The sequence below is a fragment of the Strix aluco genome, chromosome 9 (assembly GCF_031877795.1).
Source record: "Strix aluco isolate bStrAlu1 chromosome 9, bStrAlu1.hap1, whole genome shotgun sequence".
Classification (NCBI taxonomy): Eukaryota; Metazoa; Chordata; class Aves; order Strigiformes; family Strigidae; genus Strix; species Strix aluco.
In genome coordinates, this window is record NC_133939.1 from 1,407,696 (window position 1) to 1,426,570 (window position 18,875).

The 18,875-nt window shown below is 43.1% G+C and overlaps 1 protein-coding gene across 1 annotated transcript; it reads left to right on the top strand.

Annotated features, from left to right (window-relative positions):
• The first annotated feature begins 11,199 nt into the window (after positions 1-11,199).
• On the top strand, positions 11,200-18,268 carry LOC141926894 (uncharacterized). The gene is made up of 2 exons (XM_074833282.1): positions 11,200-11,917; positions 15,398-18,268. Exon 2 carries the CDS (start codon positions 16,401-16,403, stop codon positions 17,748-17,750), a length of 1,350 nt encoding a protein of 449 aa, XP_074689383.1. The 5' UTR covers positions 11,200-11,917; positions 15,398-16,400; the 3' UTR covers positions 17,751-18,268.
• Positions 18,269-18,875: the final 607 nt, after the last annotated feature.

The following is an 18,875-nucleotide window of genomic DNA, read 5'->3' on the forward strand; positions in this document are numbered from 1 at the left end:
AGAGGGGATGTTAAGAGTATCCAGTTTCCTCTCTGAGAAAAGCCATCGGTGTATTAGGAATAGAGAGCCCTTGTCCTGAGATTGTCTGCAGATAAGACCTACCTAGAACCCCCTGCCAGGCTGGGTTTCTATCCCACAACCTACGCTTCCCCTGCCCCAGGGAGCATTTACCTCCTTGCTCCATATCGCTGCCCAATGAGATTGTGGAGGATAATTTCTTTTTAGAACCTAAGCTTTCCCTAGCTACAAGATGAGCAAACAGAACAAAACAACTCAAGAACTGTATGCCTGGGAACAGGTCTCTGTAAAGACAACGGAACTCCAGCGTTTCATGTTGTAAATAAAACCGGCAGGTGTGGAACACACCAGGGCTTTAACTGCAGACCAAAGCAGGCCTTGGCACAAGGAGAGCTAAGCAAAGAGTTTTAACAGTAGCCCAGGCAGGTGATCCGGCCACCATGGGCTTTATCTCTGAAACTCCCAGACCCCGAATCATATTCCATTGATGAACAAATCTTGACCCAATTTAAGATGACTGTTCTGTGTTGCTACCACTACCTGGTAACACTGCAGTGGTAAAGGGTTTCTGCCAGGCCTCACATGCTGAGGCCTTAATACAACATAATTTTCCACCAAGTCCAAGTAACTGGAACTAACAGCTTGTACCAGAAAGATGGGACAGTGATTGCATAAAGCAAATCCTGCACCTCTTCAGCAAAAAGTACCATTATTTTTCGTTACTTTTTCTTGAGTCCTCCTCTTCTTTACCTTGCAGAGGTCACTGTATCACCTTCCCTTCAGAGCTGTGAAGAAAGAGTACTCATTTTAAGTTTTAAGTTGATTCATCTATCTTACTGCTTGAAGACTGCGGTTTTTCCCCTATACTTTGGAAAATGGTATTCTACAAGCACCTATCTTGAAATCCCTTTTTTACTGGCAAAATTGCCTCTACAAATAATTTTCCCTAGTCAGGTTGCCCCCGGCAGATCCAAATATTTCAGTTCCATCACCAGTCACAAAAATCAGCCCTGTGCTAGAAGCTGGTTTATGTTGACTTACAGCACATTTTAAAGATGGCACTGAGCTGGAGAAGTTGAAGAAATGTGCATTCAGCTTACTTTTCTTGCCTACATCCAAGTGATAAATAATGTATGCTCATACTAAAAATTAAGGGGAAGAGAAGGCCCAAATGTCAGCCTAACACTGGACATGTGTGGAAAAATTAGGGCTGAAAAATTTATGAAGAATGCAGGAAAAAAACAATTGTGGAATTAAGTAACCTGAACCAGAGATAGCATCATAGGATGGTTTGGGTTGGAAGGGACCTTTAAAGGCTCCCTAGTCCAACCCCCTGCAATAGGCAGGGACATCCTCAACTAGATCAGGTTGCTCAGAGCCCCGTCCAACCTGAACTTGAGTGTTTCCAGGGACTGGGCATCTGCAACCTCCCTGGGCAACCCAGAGAGGGTGGGTCACGTATTTAAAACGGGACCTCACATAATACCTATTCAAGCAGCTCAAGCACAATTGCAGACAGGAAGATCACGGGACTGGGGATCTCTACTTCCAGTTTTTACAGACCTGTGACCTTGGGCAAAACCCTTGAACAACCCTATTTGGTTTACAGCATTACCCTTTGCAAAATGGAACAAAAACCATTTTTCAAGACTCACATTAGTTTATAGCTTATATTGCACATCGGACCAGGAATGTGCTAGGTACAAGGGTTTACAACATCTTCTGAAATTCTAAAGTACTTGGCAGTATTATGAAGATAGCTGCAGAACTGTGTTTTTGAAAAAGGGTTTAATATTTGAGACAAGCTACAAGCTTACTCTAAGCATGAAATACCATTAGCATTAGAACCTGACCTGTGTATAATGAGACACACCATAATGCCACTTACCAGCATTCTCTACTAAAACACCCCATTAAGAAATACATCCATTAGAGACCAATCAGACAATAGGTGTCATGGATCAATTTATCTGGGCAATGCAAGCTCTGCAGTTGTTTGCTGGCTCTCTGTAAGCACGCTCAGCTTCCCTATACTGATTACTATAATGATCTCTGTATTAGTAAGACATACATATCTGAGGAAACAGTCTTCCAGATTCAACACACCAAAGCTGCATAACCAACTTTTACTCTAGATTCTGCTTGTCTGAGAAGTGTAACATTCCCAGTGCTGTCCTCAGAGAGAGACCAGCTTCTGCGCTGCAGCAAAACATTTCGGTGCTGACAGAAGCAACTCTCTGCCCCAAACCCTGTTTCCCAGTGAGGTGACCACAAATCTTGTTTTTAACCAGTAGTTTGCAGTTTCAGCCTCTATGAACCCACTGCCCACCGCTCTCCCATAATCAGCCATCCTCTGCAGCACTTCATCTGCTGCTGAATTGTAGCACAGCTCTCCTGTTAGATTACCTATTTACAACTGACTCAAAAAAGCCCCAGTAAAACTCCTTTAATGGGCAGAATATCAACTTTTTAATACATCTCCAACACCTTAAAGGTCAGGAACATGTCAGTGAAAGCACTCTACTTCAGATGACATTCAAAACTTTTATGACCAATATATTTCCAAACCAAGTGGCCAAGAAGCCAGCTAGCCTCTACTTTCAGCTCTTTGTTGTAAGAAGACTTAACGTGAAAACTTCTTGCCCTCCCATGCATTTAAACAGGAAAACTGCTATGCTGGTGCTGCACTTCAGGCAAGTGTGTCTGGACTTGGAGATTAACTTTTAATACTCCACTGGTGCACGGGCGTCTCCAACTCTGGGGTGGACAGGAATTGGTCAGGTACAATTACTTTATTGGTGGACGCAGATCAGTAGTCTTGTTAGCCCTGTTCCTAACACGCAACTTCTGTGTTCTTCCAGTAGTTCCATAACCTGTTGTCCTATTTCTTGAAGGCTTCATGGAGTTCTACTCAATGACCCTTATGTGTCCCTTCCAACTTGAGATATTCTATGATTCATCTGCCCTTCCCCTAATCCTTCCTGTCTCAGGCTAACTACTTACTATACCCTTCCCCATTACCTCAAGGCCCCATTCACCCTCCTGCACTCGACAAGCAGGGTATGAGCAGGCATTAGTTTCCTCTCAATAGGAGAATGTCTCCAAGATCACGTCTCTCCCCTAAGCAGGGTATGAGCGTACATGTGTGCAGCCATTCCTTTTCTCTGAATGGGAAAACATCTGAGCAAACATCATGTTTCTCCCCTAACACCCCTGAAACAGGAGTTGAGTGCAGCTTGATGGAGACAGCTATTAGCAGCAGACCAAAGAACATTCCAACACCACAACTCATTACAAGTTCATTAAATTTTCCTGCAGCAGAACAGGTACTGGCTAGTGCCCAGTCTTTGAGTTAATCAGTTAATAAGATGAGGGGGTGGGGGATGGAGAAGAAAACCTAGAATTACTAGAAAGCTTAAGGAAACTGTAAAGAAATAAAACCAAGGGTGGTAGTGAGGAAAGCATCGCAAAATACAATTTGAAAAATTCCTCATGAGTAGGAAGAAAAAATACTAGGTGTCTCGGTAATCAGTTGAGTTCTAGCATTCCCTCCCTCCCCTGACACCTACCTGACAGACTGCCAGCACTACCCATGTCTGACCCAACTGCTCTTCTGTTGTCTCTGGCACACAGATCTAGTGCAGTTTCTTCACTTATATATGATCTGATCCTTAATAACCTGAAGGGAAAGCACTAGGGAAACCGACATCTTAAAACCTCAGCATCATATTTGATAGCTCAGAGCTTTTAGTTATCTATAAACATGTAGAAATCCATTATTACAGAACTCCATCCACTGCATTGAGACATTTCTATGCTGTGTTTTTTGAACAGCTTAAGGACAGGGTTACACCTGCCACACACTTCCTATATTCAGTCTTCCTGCTCACACTTCACTTCTTAAATGTAGTTTCTAATTATTCAGAAGATGAGAAGGTATTCCTTGAAATACAAATCAAGTGAAAGAGTAGCTAAAATGACTCATCATCAGTTCAGTTCTTTACAATCGCCTCTGTTTACACAGAATCACCCACAAACTACAAACCAAAGGGAAAAGTGGGAAAGCTCCATCTGCACACAGTCTAGATGAGATTTGCAAGTATAAACAAATTTCCAATTGTCCACAAGAAAAAATCAGTGCAAACTCTTCTCTGAAAAAACGGCCCTAGACCTGTTTGTAAAGGTCTAACCCAATGCCCGCTATAGCCGTTAAGAATCTTTCTACTGATGTGAATAGCTTTGGAGTTTTGGGATTGCCTTGGCATCATTTTCAGCATGTTTCAGTGACACACACAAGGTCTGATACTACCATTCTCATTTAGCTGCAAATTCAGTGAGAACATTTGCTGAACAAAGAGCATTAAGACTGATCTAACAGACCAGGCAAACAAAATGGTAAAATGTGAAAACAAAGCCAGTCTTCTCCACACCAGAAATACTAACCGGATTTAGGGGGAACTCCATGCTTTTCACATGAAGACCACTTGGAAAAAACCAAGATCAGCTTGTTACTGCATGATTTAAACCAGAACTAGCCTTGCTGCTTCAATTCAGAACACATTAACACATGCACCCGGGTTAGAAGGCATCAGAGAATGCATTTAGGTCACTCATGAGTTTCCAGTTTTCTAGCATATTCTGAAACTGCATGTCTGTACACCTTGTTCACCAGGTGTGTTTCAAGCAGTCTGTTCAGATACTAAAGGAAACAGCAGAAAACTTGAGCAGGTGGGCAGCATGGCAGCGTCTGGTGTCCCCTAATCCCCAGCAGGCCTGAGGAGCCAGAGTCCCTTTCGTCCAACGTGCAGAGGATACAATGCTCAGCTCCTCCCAGCACACAAACTGCCTCCTCTTTTCTGTGCCCACACGAGGTTAAAAAGCTATCTTTTTTCACAGATACATGCTGGCCCAACGTGCTTCTTTGGTGGGATATTTGTAGAGAACAACCAGAAGTAGTGTGAATACAGGAAAATGAATACATCTTTATGGCTTTTAAAACAGAATCAGTGAAACTGAGTTAGATTTAAAAACAGTTATGTTCTGAACTCATCCTCAAAAAACCAGTCTTGCCTCTGCATATGCATCATCTTTCAGCAGACCAGAAGCTTGAATACTTGTCAGAAAAATCAAATCAGGGACAGGAAAGATTTACAAGTTATCTACAAAGAAACAAAAGAAAACCAGGGATTATGGCAGTTTTAGGACCCGTCTCCAGCTGGCAAACCTCATGGATACTCTCGGAGCGCACTCATGGGAATGGAGCTGACAGCGTTTGAGAGGTGCTGCTCAACATCTACAGTTAATGAAATCAACTGGTCCCAAAAGGACAAACTGTCAGAGCAAGTGGATTTGCTACATCCTGAAAAGAACACTGCTTGACATTTGAAAAGATACACCCAAAAGCCAGTACCTTACTGGACATACATAGCAAATGCTTTTAGAAAGACAGAAATTGGCTTATACTAACACTACGTGCTATTTTTATGAAGCTTTGCACAGGAGCTTGGTCAGGGACTGACCCTTGTCAGTCATGGCCATCAAAATAAATTTTCAGTCTATCATGAATATTTCTTCTTCCTCCACTGCCAAACATACTCCCTCTCCTACCTACAGGACATTACCTCCACAGCGACACTGCAGCACAAGCTGTTAATGCTTCATTATCCATAAGGCAGACCCAAGGGGCTGCCCAATAGGCCAGACTCCTCCAACTCCCACTTTGAGAGTATGGCCTCAATTGAGTTTAAAATTCATTTTATGCAACAATGGACAATTAAAGTTGAAACAAAAACACAAAGCACCTGTTCAAAATAAACCTGAACTTCTGTCATCTGTTATAGGAAATATCCTTCCAAAAATAAAACCAAACCCCACGCAGAATTGCCTTTGAGTAGGGGCTCATTTTAACACAACTTTCTTCTGCTACTGACATTACTGCTGCACTGAACTTCCTTGTTCTTCTCCATGTTGCTTTCCCTCTCCAGCAAAGCAAGCTGCAAGTATTTCCAGTAACTTCACAAAAATGATCACAAGCTGCAAGTGAAATCACCAACCAAGGTCCCACAGACTCATGAGATAAGAGAAACTTGCAACAGGCCTGCTTAGGACTTATCAAATCCATGTACTCATTTGATTTGATAAGAAGGACATAGACCTGCTGGAGCAGGTCCAGAGGAGGCCACAAAGATGATCAGAGAGCTGGAGCACCTCCCCTGTGAGGACAGGCTGAGAGAGTTGGAGGGGTTCAGCTGGAGAAGAGAAGGCTCAGGGACACCTGATAGTGGCCTTCCAGTACTTAAAGGGGCTACAGGAAAGATGGGGAGGGACTTTGTCAGGGAGTGTAGTGATAGGATGAGGGGTATCATATTTAAACTGAAAGAGGGCAGATTTAGATTAGATCTACGGAAGAAATCCTTCCCTGTGAGGGTGGTGAGACACTGGCAGAGGTTGCCCAGAGAAGCTGTGGCTGCCCCCTCCCTGGAAGGGTTCAAGGCCAGGTTGGACGGGGCTTTGGGCAACCTGGGCTAGTGGAAGGTGTCCCTGCCCAGGGCAGGGGGGTTGGAACTGGATGATCTTTAAGGTCCCTTCCAACACAAACCATTCTATGATTCTATGACCCTATGACTCTGTTCTAGCTAGCTTAGTAACCTTTCAGCATTCTGGTAACAATAGATGCTTCAGCCCAGTTTATCAGCCACTGCAGTCAGGTAATTTTTCTAACCACATACTTATGGATATGTCCATATGTCCTAACCTTATCAGCAAGTATCTAAAGAATTAAGGTAGGCCTTTGGGTTTCAAAAGGCATAGCAACTTCCATCATTGCCATTTTTTCCCCATTTAGTTTGAGACCAAAAGGACCTGTTTTTACATCAGAGTGGTAACGTGCTGCTCTCAGACTATGAACAAAGCTGGTTGTACTACTGACAGAAGCAACCTTTAAGTAACAGCTGCCCTTAACCATTTTAAACAGAGCAAAACTACACAGTTCAATTGCAACATTTTTACTGTTAATAGAGGTAAGACTATAGATGATGTGATAGTATAAGTTGCAAAATAACAAATTACATTTTAAAGTTTGTGAAATTGGAGTATTTATTTTCAGTTCCCAAAGCAACTTAAAAGTTTAGTCAAAGGCAATGCAATATGAATCAAACTTGCTGCTAGTTCAGGTCAGCTTTTCATAAAAGCCAAGAGTTGCTAAGTTACTACAAAATATGAAAATCCCAGTGATAACTCCCTAGAGTAGAGCTAACCCTTGGTTCTGGACCAACACTTACCACTTCTAACCAGACAGAAGAGTTTCTTACGCATGCAGCAGAGCAAATAAATTATTTGGAACAATAAACAACCTACATATTTCTACATCTTCTCTAGAGACTGTAGAAATGGCCTGAAAGTCCTAAAATAAAATTACTTGTGCTTATTCCATGCTTTTTTTCAAGCAAAGTATTTTTGCCTCTTTAATCACCACATGTATGTGTGTGTGTGTGTGTGTGTGTGTGTGTGTGTCTCCTTTTTCTGCAGAACTGCTACCTAACCTGTTGCTGCCTGTTTTCATTCACACAGTTGGGAGTATGCTTCCATGTAAGCCTAAGAAGCCTGCACTTGATACTATTAAACTGCATTAGCTGGCTCTGTTACTGAACAAGTACTGGCTATGATCCACTGGCAGCCGGTTAAGGCTGAAATCATAACTTTTCTGTCTGATGCATGATCAGCCAGAGTACTGTCATACTTGCTTTTGCATAACATGCTCCAGGCTAGCACTCCCCACGTGTCTCAGGGCACATGGATACCACAGAAACTCCCCTACCAACCTGCTTTCTCTGCTGCCAGAGAGTGGTAATTCCATCATCACTTAAAAAGAACCAAGGCAAGCTCACCCCAGTTTCTCTGCACTTCTGCTCAGCACTGTTCCAAAGGTAAGCCTCTCCGCAGAGATCAGGAGGAAAAGAAAACCTATCCAGACATAGGAATCACTGTATTACTGCTGAATTGATACTCCAAGAAAAATTAAATCCTGATGATACCAGGATTTCAAGAACACCTGTGAAACCAAAGCAGAGCCAGCTCCACACATCTTGTCCCTCATCATTCAACTATTTCACAAACCAACATTAACCTCATGTTCAGTGACAACCCCTAAAATAGGACACAGGTAAAGGTTTAACAGAAAAATCCTCATATGTCCCTATGAATAAAAAGGTGCCCAACAAGTACACAGGCAAGCTGGTACTCAGATCAAACATGAGACAAAGGTAATGCCAGCACCAAGATGTCCAGAGCAGTCCTGATCCTCACTATCCCATGACAGAGCACTGTGCTACCCCTGCAAAAACCCCGTTTTCTTCAATCCTTCAAAAATGAGTTTAGAAGGCAGCATGCTCCCCAAACATAACCAAGCTCTACCACTGGAAGTCAGGCTCTAGATGAGATTCTGATCTAAAACTTACACATTCAATTACTGCTTGCCTTCCTCTGCTCTATTAGCGACTCCCCCTACAGTAATCTAAAAGGGAAGAGGCCCAAATTCCCAACAATCTGATTAGAGTAGCATGAGGTGGCTAAACCTCCAGATGCCAAATCTCTGCAACACCACGAGAAGGAGCAATAAGCAGCCAGGAACACTAATCATACCTTACCCTTGCTCTAGAGATAATGTTTTCACATCTTCTAACAAACTTCTAAATCCAACAGGCAGCTCAGAAAGCGCAGTGATGTGCAAAAATCATGCCTTAAAGTGTTTATGTTACAAAGCACATTGCTACTTCTTCAGTGCATACAGAAAATATCCATGGAACTAACAGATAAGAATTAGCCAAAAAGAAACTGGGGCAGCCCTCCCTTGCAGCAAGCAATGTGTTATGGGCAACATCTTCACTAAAGCCATCACATAGTTAATTGTATAACAGACACATCAGGAAAAGAACTTCACCCTTTCTAAGATGTTCCTTTTATTCTCCTTTCAAGCCTTTTGTTATTGCTGCTCCTTGGTCCATGAATCTCAATTTATCAGGCTTGCCAAGACACCAGACTTCACAGAGGACATGTAGAGACTTGCAAACAGAAACAAATCCGAGTTTATGCCCCTTCACGCTGACTGATGAAGCCATGTTAGCAATAGACAGGTCTTACCCTCAAGCCTCAGATCTTTACTACTGAGTTAGTGTGTGTTAGTCTCCTAGGCATTTCCACAGCCTTGAACTGTTTGTGAGGCCCCCACATTCCCATTAATCGAGGGCTCAGCAGCTGATGCCATTTGAGCAGCAGGAAGAAGTGCTTGGAGCTGAAGTTACACTAAGCAGCCCAGGTAAAGGCAAGCCTTTCATACAACAGGGAACAGACACTGGCCAGTTGAAAAGGCAGATCCAACAGCCTGAGAAAAATGAATGAGGAAGCCTACGCTACTCAGATCCATTCAAACATTTTGGTGCCTATTAATGATGCAAAGGTAAACTTCCTTTGTCTCAAGTGACCAAATGAAACCTAAACCAAAATACAAGTTCAAATAAAATCAAGATTTTCATAGCAGTAGATGGTAATTTTATTTAGTTTCTATCAGACTGAATGCCAGGCCAAAACCTAACAGTCCTGCTGTATTCTACCAAAAGGTGTTTTGCCCAAGAGGGAGGTTTTCTACTTTCAGAGTTTCTTAACAGACAAAGCTCACAGCAACAGCTGGACACAGATCTTCGAGAATGTGCTCAAGCCTAGGAAAGGATCCCTATATTATAAACTGCACTACTTGGGATCCAGAAGCAGAACACTTTTGAGGTCATCCACACCAGCACAGAGACAGGCAACACTCCAGAGCTTCCTCTCACCTCCCTGTTCCAGTCTCTGGGGCCAGATACATAACGAACCTCACACTCTGCTCAAACCTCTGCTGAGCACAGAGCTCAGATGGTAAGTTTAGTTCCAGGACCTGAAATCTGCAGCGATGGTTGGTTACCATCACCCAATCATAGGGCAGAAAGTGCAATTGAAACAATTCCTTAAAACTGAAGAATTTTTGAAAACCATACCTCAAATAAGCTATTTCCAGGGCGAGGCTAGGGGAACAGAACACAAGAAAGTACACCTATGTTGCCATGCAGGAGATGATGCAAGACAACTGCAGATGGTCTAAACTGAAAACACAGACTATTTATTTACTAACCTCATTCAGACTTGTCAGGTATCACCCACTCGGTGGAAGTACTATGTAACTTGAAACTATCCTGCATTGCTTCCTCTCAGGGCAGTTGGCTCCTCTCACTGTCCACACATGGAAGGACACTGCTACAATGAGCTGCCATTCAGGCCTGGACTAGAGCCCCTAAAACCAGGCAAAAATCACCCCTGCTCAGTACAGCACAAGACAAGTAAAACCCTCTTACGAGCCTTTAAACAAGACTTCTACAAAACACTGCAAGTTCACCTGCACAGAATGTGCTCAAGAGCTATTTACCTCATCCTAAAAAGTTTAATTTTCTGAATGATATTCTTTCCAGAGCACTGGAAATTACTGCAGCACTCCCTTCACCCCCAAGCAGCAAAAAGGGAGCTTCAGGCACACACCACGTGCCTCAGCTTACAACAAGGGAGCTCCTTTGTCTGCTGGTGATTGAGACACATGTATCAGCTGACATGACCTGTTTGAGGGGAGAACTGAAGGGTGTTCATTTTAAAAGCCAAACCCTTTTTCAGACGAGCAGTGAGCAGCAGCAGCCAGTTGCTCCAGCTGTCTGTCCACTAATGTATGGAAAGGAAAGCAAACCTGGTGTCGCTACTAGACAGAAAAACTTCTGAACTCCTTGAATCCCTGCCCCACCTCCGGTTACTGCAGCAGTGGAGAAGAGCTCTACAAGCTGAAAGGTCAGACCTGCAGCACCCTGCAGACATTTCCAAAAAACTCATGGGAAGCACAGGTCAAACAGCAGCCCCCCCCACACCCAGTCACCTACCTCACCCGCGGGGGAGGTGCCCTTGGCTGGCAGTGTGCAGCCCAAGGGCTCTGCAAGGAACTTTGCCACAGATGAGCACAGAGGAAGGGTCTCCCTTGGAGTTTGTGCCAGGTAAATATCCTTAGGGGAGAGAGAAGCTCAGCAGGAATATTTTTCCTCACTGCAAAGGCCAGGCCATTCTCTTCTGGGTGGGTTATCCAGGCTGTGTATCCTCATCTTCCTCATTGTGAGAAACTGTGGACTAAGGTATTGTTTATTAAGATTTATGTTAAGCTCAATGTAAAATTAGACGACAGAAACCACTCATGCAAACAACCACTGGACGCCGCCTGTGTGAGATAAGATAACTGTAATCACTCACACAAACTTAACCAGATACTGCTCATGCAAGATAACTACCAGATTTCCAGGAAGCGACAAGAAACAGGACAAGACGGCCCATATAAGGATATATGAGTAAAAGATCAACTATGAGACAAAGAGGGAAGACTTCTTACTTCAGCCTCAACAAATACCAGGAGGCAGGAAACGACCCCCCTAACAACAACTGAAGCATGCGCGGAGTACCTCCACTACCTCATGAGCACGGAAGTAAAGATGTATAAAAAGGGGACTATTTGAACTACTCAGCACGGCAGTTGGCGGAGCGCAGACTCCCCTGCCGTCCAGCGCTGTCTTTGCTCATATTCTACTTGCTATAATTAATAAAGAGTGAATTATAGTCCATTGTGGTCTCAATTTATAACAATTCCTGGTGCCGTGACTCGGATAAGGAACGGTGGGCTTCTGTCCTCCGGGGAGGCGCCCCGCGGCAATCCGCGGCCCCGCGACTGACAGCCTACCTCAACCTTACCGACGAACCTAAATTCTAGAATAGTGAGCAAAGGAGAAAACCGGTAAGATCCCATAAAAATTCTGTGCACGGGAGTCCGGACGAAGACGCAGGACGCGTAAGTATATTGCGAATTTGCTCGCAGGTTTGCCGTTCGGGCGGGACTGGGTTTCCTGGAATATAACGAATGAGAGGTTCAATATACTGAACCAAGCGAGTGTGGACTCTTAAGTACTGCGTTTCCCATCTCCCGCGAGGGATTGGGCCAGGAACAAGGGGAGTGAGTGAGTGTATGTTTGTGGATATTCCAGAAGATGGGGGCGAAGGGCAGCAAGCCTTCGACTCCCATGGGAAGGGTACACACTGTACCTAAGAATACCCCTTTGGCATATGTCTTAGACAATTGGAGGTATTTCCCTGGAACCCTAGGGAAAGATAAGCAGAAAATGATAGAATACTGTACTAAGATATGGGGAGGGAAGAAGATTTCTAAAAATACCTTTTGGCCAGTCTATGGGTCAGAAGAAGATTGGGTAAGACAGCAATTAAACCTCTGGGTCAATAATAAAAAAAAAAAAAAAAAAACCCCTTAACCCAGAGGAGAGTCAGTATGCGGAAGTATGGATAAAAAGACCGGGAGCTAAACTTTACCCACTGAATGAAGTAAAAACTAAACAAAAGAAAAAGCAGGAAGAGTTAGACGAAACCCTTCTAACCCCCCCTCCTTACATTCCTCCTCCTGCTCCCGTAGCCCCTCCCGAGGTCCCCAGAGCTCCCACTCCCCCACCGGAGTCGGAACAAGGGTCTTCCCCTCCTCCTAGACGCATGACTAGAAGTCAAAAAGGGGCAGCTCAGATGTATCCTCTAAGGGAAATGCCCATGGGGGGACCTCAGCCTATGATTGGATATATTTCTGTACCCCTAAACTCGGCTGACCTACGAGATTTTAAAAGAACCGAGATGGGAAAACTTGATTGAGGACCCACTTGGAGTGGCAGAAAGATTAGATCAATTTTTGGGACCAAACCTTTATACTTGGGATGAGATGCAATCTATCCTTGGTCAATTATTTACTACCGAGGAAAGAGATATGATTAGACGAGCAGGAATGAGACTGTGGGATGTTCAGCATGCCCAGGGACCCCAAGCAGATATCAAATGGCCACTCCAAAGACCTAACTGGGATAATCAGGATCCAGTGCATAGAACTCATATGCAAGATCTGAGAACTATAGTAATTCAGGGGATTAGAGAAGCAGTACCCCGTGGCCAGAATATCAATAAAGCATTTAATGAAATGCAAAAGAAAGATGAGAGCCCTACTGAGTGGCTGGAACGACTGAGGAAAGTCCTTCAACTGTACTCTGGGGTAAATCCAGACGACCCTTTAGGGCAAGCGCTCCTAAAAACTCAGTTTGTAGCAAAATCATGGGAAGATATCAGGGAAAAAAAAAAAAAAAAAAAAAAAAAAAGATTGAAAAGCTAGAAGACTGGCAAAATAGAGGGTTGGATGAATTATTGAGGGAAGCTCAGAAAGTCTACGTAAGGCGGGAAGAAGAGAGCAGCAAGCGACAAGTAAAAATGATGGTAGCAGCTGTCAGAGAGGATCGCAACGGGCGGACTGGTGAACACAGATCTGCTGGAATAAAACAAGAGAACGCAGTAGTAAAGAAGGAACAGAGATGTTGTTTTTACTGTGGAAAGAAGGGACACATAAAGAAGAATTGCAGAGAAAGGATCAGAGATGAGGAAATATTGAAAGCAGAATAGGAGAGTCAGGGGCTCTATATTTTAGGGGACCGGAGTCATCATGAGCCCTTGATAAAGTTAAAAATAGGTCCCCATAAACAAGAGTTCACCTTTTTAGTAGACACAGGGGCTGAGAAATCGACTATTAGGCAAATACCTGAGGGATGTAAAACTTCCTCTGAAAAAGTACAAGTAATAGGGGCAAAAGGAGAACCCTTTAAAGTAAGCAAAATCAAAAATGTGATATTCGAAACTGAAAATAAATTTGGAATGGGTGAACTCTTGCTCGTCCCTGAAGCAGAATTTAATCTGTTGGGACGGGATTTAATTGTTGAACTACAATGTGGAGAAGTATTATTTATAGATGGGTCATCACGGATAGTGGAAGGTAAACGATTGTCCGGATATGCCATCGTTAAGTTGGAAAAAGGAGAATTTAAGACAATAGAATCAGGCCCCCTGAGTGCCAGCTGGTCAGCTCAAGCCTGTGAGCTGTATGCATTGTGGAAAGCATTAGTGTCACTGAAGGGAAAGGATGGAACTATATATACAGACTCACGCTATGCGTTTGGAATGGTACATACCTTTGGAAAAATATGGGAGGAAAGCGGATTTATTAACTCACAAGGAAAAGAATTGATACACCCGGAATTAATTCGGCAAGTTCTGGGGGCATTGAAAGTGCCGAATAAAATAGCAGTTGTACATATAAAGGGACACCAGCGAGGTACAAATTATCAAGTCAGGGGAAATAACGCAGCTGATATAGAAGCAAAACGAGTGGCAGGCAATTATAATACGATTTTGACTATACAACCAGTACCTGTTAGTAAAAATTTGAGTTTTGAGTCTGCAGAAAAGGAAAAACTAGAACAAATGGGAGCTAAGGAACGGGATAGTAAGTACGTATTACCAGATGGGAGAGAAGTCTTGCCGAAGGGCATAGCACTCGAAATATTTTCAAAAATACACAGTAAAACCCACTGGGGAACCCAGGCATTAGTTGATCATTTCAATCAACAGTTTGCCTGTATAGGCGTATATAATATAGCAAAGACAGTCACAGCAGCCTGCGAGACCTGTCAAAAGGTTAATCGAAACAACACGAGACAAAAACCTCTTGGAGGACGTTCCCCAGCATACAGACCTTTCTCACACATACAAGTGGATTTTACTGAACTACCCAGAGTAGGGCGTTACAAACATTTATTAGTAATGGTGGATCATTTAACACATTATGTTGAGGCTTTTCCTACCTCCAAGGCAACTGCTAACCAGGTTACTAAGGTATTACTTGAACACATTATACCTAGATATGGAGTACCTGATGTAATCGACTCAGACAGAGGAACACATTTTGTGTCAAAAATTGTTAGAGATCTAGCAGAAAACTTGGGAATTAAGTGGGAATACCATACGCCATGGCATCCACAAAGTTCGGGAAAAGTTGAAAGGATGAATGGAGAAATCAAAACTATTTTGACTAAATTAATGATAGAAACCAAACTATCATGGATCAAGTGCCTACCCATGGCACTATTAATACTCAGAACCAGACCCCGAGCAGATATAGGAATATCAGCGTTTGAGATGGTATATGGAATGTCCTATAGAATTGAAAGTCCACAAACAAATGTTTTAATTCGAGATCGTGTAATTAATGAATATGTTTCACAATTAGCAGAGCATCGTAACAAACTTTGGGAACATGGGCTGATTGTGCAACGACCTCCATTGGACTTAAAAATTCACACTTTCAAACCGGGGGACTGGATATTAGTTAAAACATGGAAAGAAGAAACCCTAAAACCCAATTGGGAGGGACCTTATCTTGTTTTGCTTACAACAGAAACAGCTGTCCGGACTGCTGAGCGTGGATGGACTCATGCCAGTCGCGTTAAAGGCCCAGTGACAAGACCCCACTGGAAAGTAATCAGTACTCCAGGTGACACCAAGATAACCCTGAAAAGATAAAGTAATGATAAAAACTTTGCTTGATCATTTTGTCGCATTACCTTTTGGTATAAAGTGTGTATTGTTGTTTATATTTGCAATAATTATTTCTCTCTTCGTATATTATATATGGAAGCATACAAAATGTACTAAAGGAAATTGTTAAACTCATGCAACCACACAATATTGAATATAGAAAATATGTTGATATAAACACTCTAGATATACGAATTAAGTGTAATAATTTGAACCGCAATTGTTATCTGTTTGCTTGTTCCAAGTGTATGGTATGCCAGGACAAATGGTGGACTCACTGTGAATGTGGATACCCTTCAATAGGGGTTTGCACACAGTGTTGGAAAATCCAAAGAACTCTCACTGAGTGAAAATCAAAGCAATTAGAGTCTAAACAAGAAATTATTTAAGAATCCCATGAGTGGTGGGAAATTTTTACCAAAGGAATAAACCCTCAATATTATTGTTACTATTCCAATGAACCAATCCCCTTTGTAACTGAAATCTTGGCTATAAAGTGTAAGAAGGGAAGTACCAACTGTGCCTTGCCTCATCCCATTAGTTAAAGCTGTAAAGTGGGAAGCCTATATATAAACAGGCAGAAAGCCCAAAACAGCTGTTCTCCTGAAGAATTCCCTTGCTGCCGAGAAGATGGTACACCCCGTGGCTCGAAGCAACCGAGTCGACGGGCGAGGCAGAGGAGGAACAAACTGTGGAGAAAAGAATCAGAACAATGGGACACAAAAGCAACAATGGCCAAACTTCCCCAGGGATGATAAAAATATACTTAAATTGGCAAAATTGACAGACACCTTTTTTTTTCTGGTGTACCGCTAGTTTTGTTATTGATAATAACCCAAGCAAATGGAAACCCCCATGAACCAATGCTCTGGAAACTATATAACTTACAGGAATCTAGACTAATACAAAACCAGACCTCTCCGGGAAATTGGAATTTTACTGTCCAATTAGTCTCAATGATTCCGGTCGATATCCAGAGAGGCTGGGAGGCGACGGAAGCCAACTCCAAAGCCTTCTATGTGTGTCCAGCTTCCAATCCTGGAAAGAGTTATTGCAACTATCCAGGCCATTTTTATTGCGGTTATTGGGGTTGCGAGACAATAGCCTCAGACTGGCCAACAAAAGGAGACAAATATATAAGTATCACTTGGGGACCTCCAGGTTGCATTCCACCACAATATGGATCTGACGGCTCCGGGGTCTGGGGATCCGTAAGGGGGGTGAAATCATCTCCATCAGAATGCGACAGAATAGAAATTGAAGTTAAACAACCAGAAGATGACACATGGTTAATTGGCCGTACCTGGGGAATTAGATATTGGGAACCTGGAGCAGATAGAGGAAGCTTTTTCAAAATAATAAAAGAAAGGATACCCCACGATCCTTTACCAGTAGGACCAAATCCGGTCCTGAATCCACCCACTTTCTCTAAAAAAAAAAAAAAAAAAAAAAAGGTTGTCCCCGTGAACATCGCAACCCCTTCCCCAGACTCCTTTTTGAAAACAGCTAATGGTACCATGACTGAATTCTCCTTATCTAGGGATTTAAAGTTGTTAGAATCCAAAGACCCTTTATGGAATCTAATGCAAGCCTCTCTAGTACAAGGTCAGGAATTACAAGGTTTGCAAATGGCTGTAGATGAGGATTTAGCGAAAATAGAACAATCTATCCAAAATTTAGCCACTTCAGTAAAGTTTTTATCAGAAGTAGTACTACAAAATAGAAGAGGATTAGACCTATTATTTTTGAAGGAAGGAGGGTTATGTGTAGCTCTCAGTGAAGAATGTGGTTCTTTTGCTGACCATACGGGAGTCGTCCAAGACTCCATGTCCGAACTTCGGAAAAGGTTAGACCAACGTAGAAAGGATCGTGAAGCGGGCAGGTCATGGTATGAAAACTGGTTTAATGTTTCACCTTGGCTAACCACTTTGTTGTCGGCTTTAGCAGGACCGCTTATTATGTTGATCCTGGGACTTATATTTGGGCCTTGTATATTACGCTATATTTTTCATTTTATTAAAGAACGGTTTGACACAGCTAAATTGCTTATTTTAACCTCGAGAGTAGAATATGAAAGTGTATCTAATAATGAAGATGAAAATTATTGTGAATGTATTATGCCACGCGAAAATCATTATTGTGAGTGCTATAATAAATGTCGAAATTGTGAAAAAGAAATTGTTTACAAGAATGAAGATGAAAGTAGCACCTAATAAACAATAGGATAAAAAGAAAAAGGGGGGATTGTGAGAAACTGTGGACTAAGGTATTGTTTATTAAGATTTATGTTAAGCTCAATGTAAAATTAGACGACAGAAACCACTCATGCAAACAACCACTGGACGCCGCCTGTGTGAGATAAGATAACTGTAATCACTCACACAAACTTAACCAGATACTGCTCATGCAAGATAACCACCAGATTTCCAGGAAGCGACAAGAAACAGGACAAGACGGCCCATATAAGGATATATGAGTAAAAGATCAACTATGAGACAAAGAGGGAAGACTTCTTACTTCAGCCTCAACAAATACCAGGAGGCAGGAAACGACCCCCCTAACAACAACTGAAGCATGCGCGGAGTACCTCCACTACCTCATGAGCACGGAAGTAAAGATGTATAAAAAGGGGACTATTTGAACTACTCAGCACGGCAGTTGGCGGAGCGCAGACTCCCCTGCCGTCCAGCGCTGTCTTTGCTCATATTCTACTTGCTATAATTAATAAAGATTGAATTATAGTCCATTGTGGTCTCAATTTATAACACTCATCCAGGGGGATTTCAGCAAGGCTGCGCCAGGTCACTCGGCAGTAGCCCCGATGGCTTACAAAGCCAGTGAACAAACCAAGTCAGCCACCAGCGCAGCGCCGAGGCTTTTCTCTGTTCGCTTCCAGCCTTTCCTGCGGAAGGTCGCTATTAGCATAGGAAAGGGAAGGGGCCGGCCGAGGGGTGTGGCAGAGACAAGGCTGCAGGCTGCAGGCAGGCTGGGACAAGCCCTGGCAAATCACCGCAATTTGCCTGGGGGACGGGATTTCCCTGTGCTCGGGACATCCATGTGCTCCCTGTCCGCACACAAGAAACAGACCTTCTTCAACAAGATCCTTTTCTCTTTACACTCAGAAATACTTAAGCGCTTTAAAGTCCAATAGCAAAAGAAAACAACAAGTTAAAATCCAGCCCCCTCTCCTACCTCTAAGCCCCGACTACCAGCAAGTAAAACCCCTTGTAAAGCATCCTCTTAGCAGCAAGGCAGCACCTGGCCCCGGGCCAGCGCCACTCCAGAGGAAAGGACCAGGGTTTGGGGCAGTTCACAACGGTCCTTGCAAACCTTGCCAG

What these genes read in the sequence shown, in the direction of transcription:
- LOC141926894 (XM_074833282.1), top strand. Translation starts at nt 16,401, where the DNA reads ATGCTCTGGAAACTATATAACTTACAGGAATCTAGACTAATACAAAAC.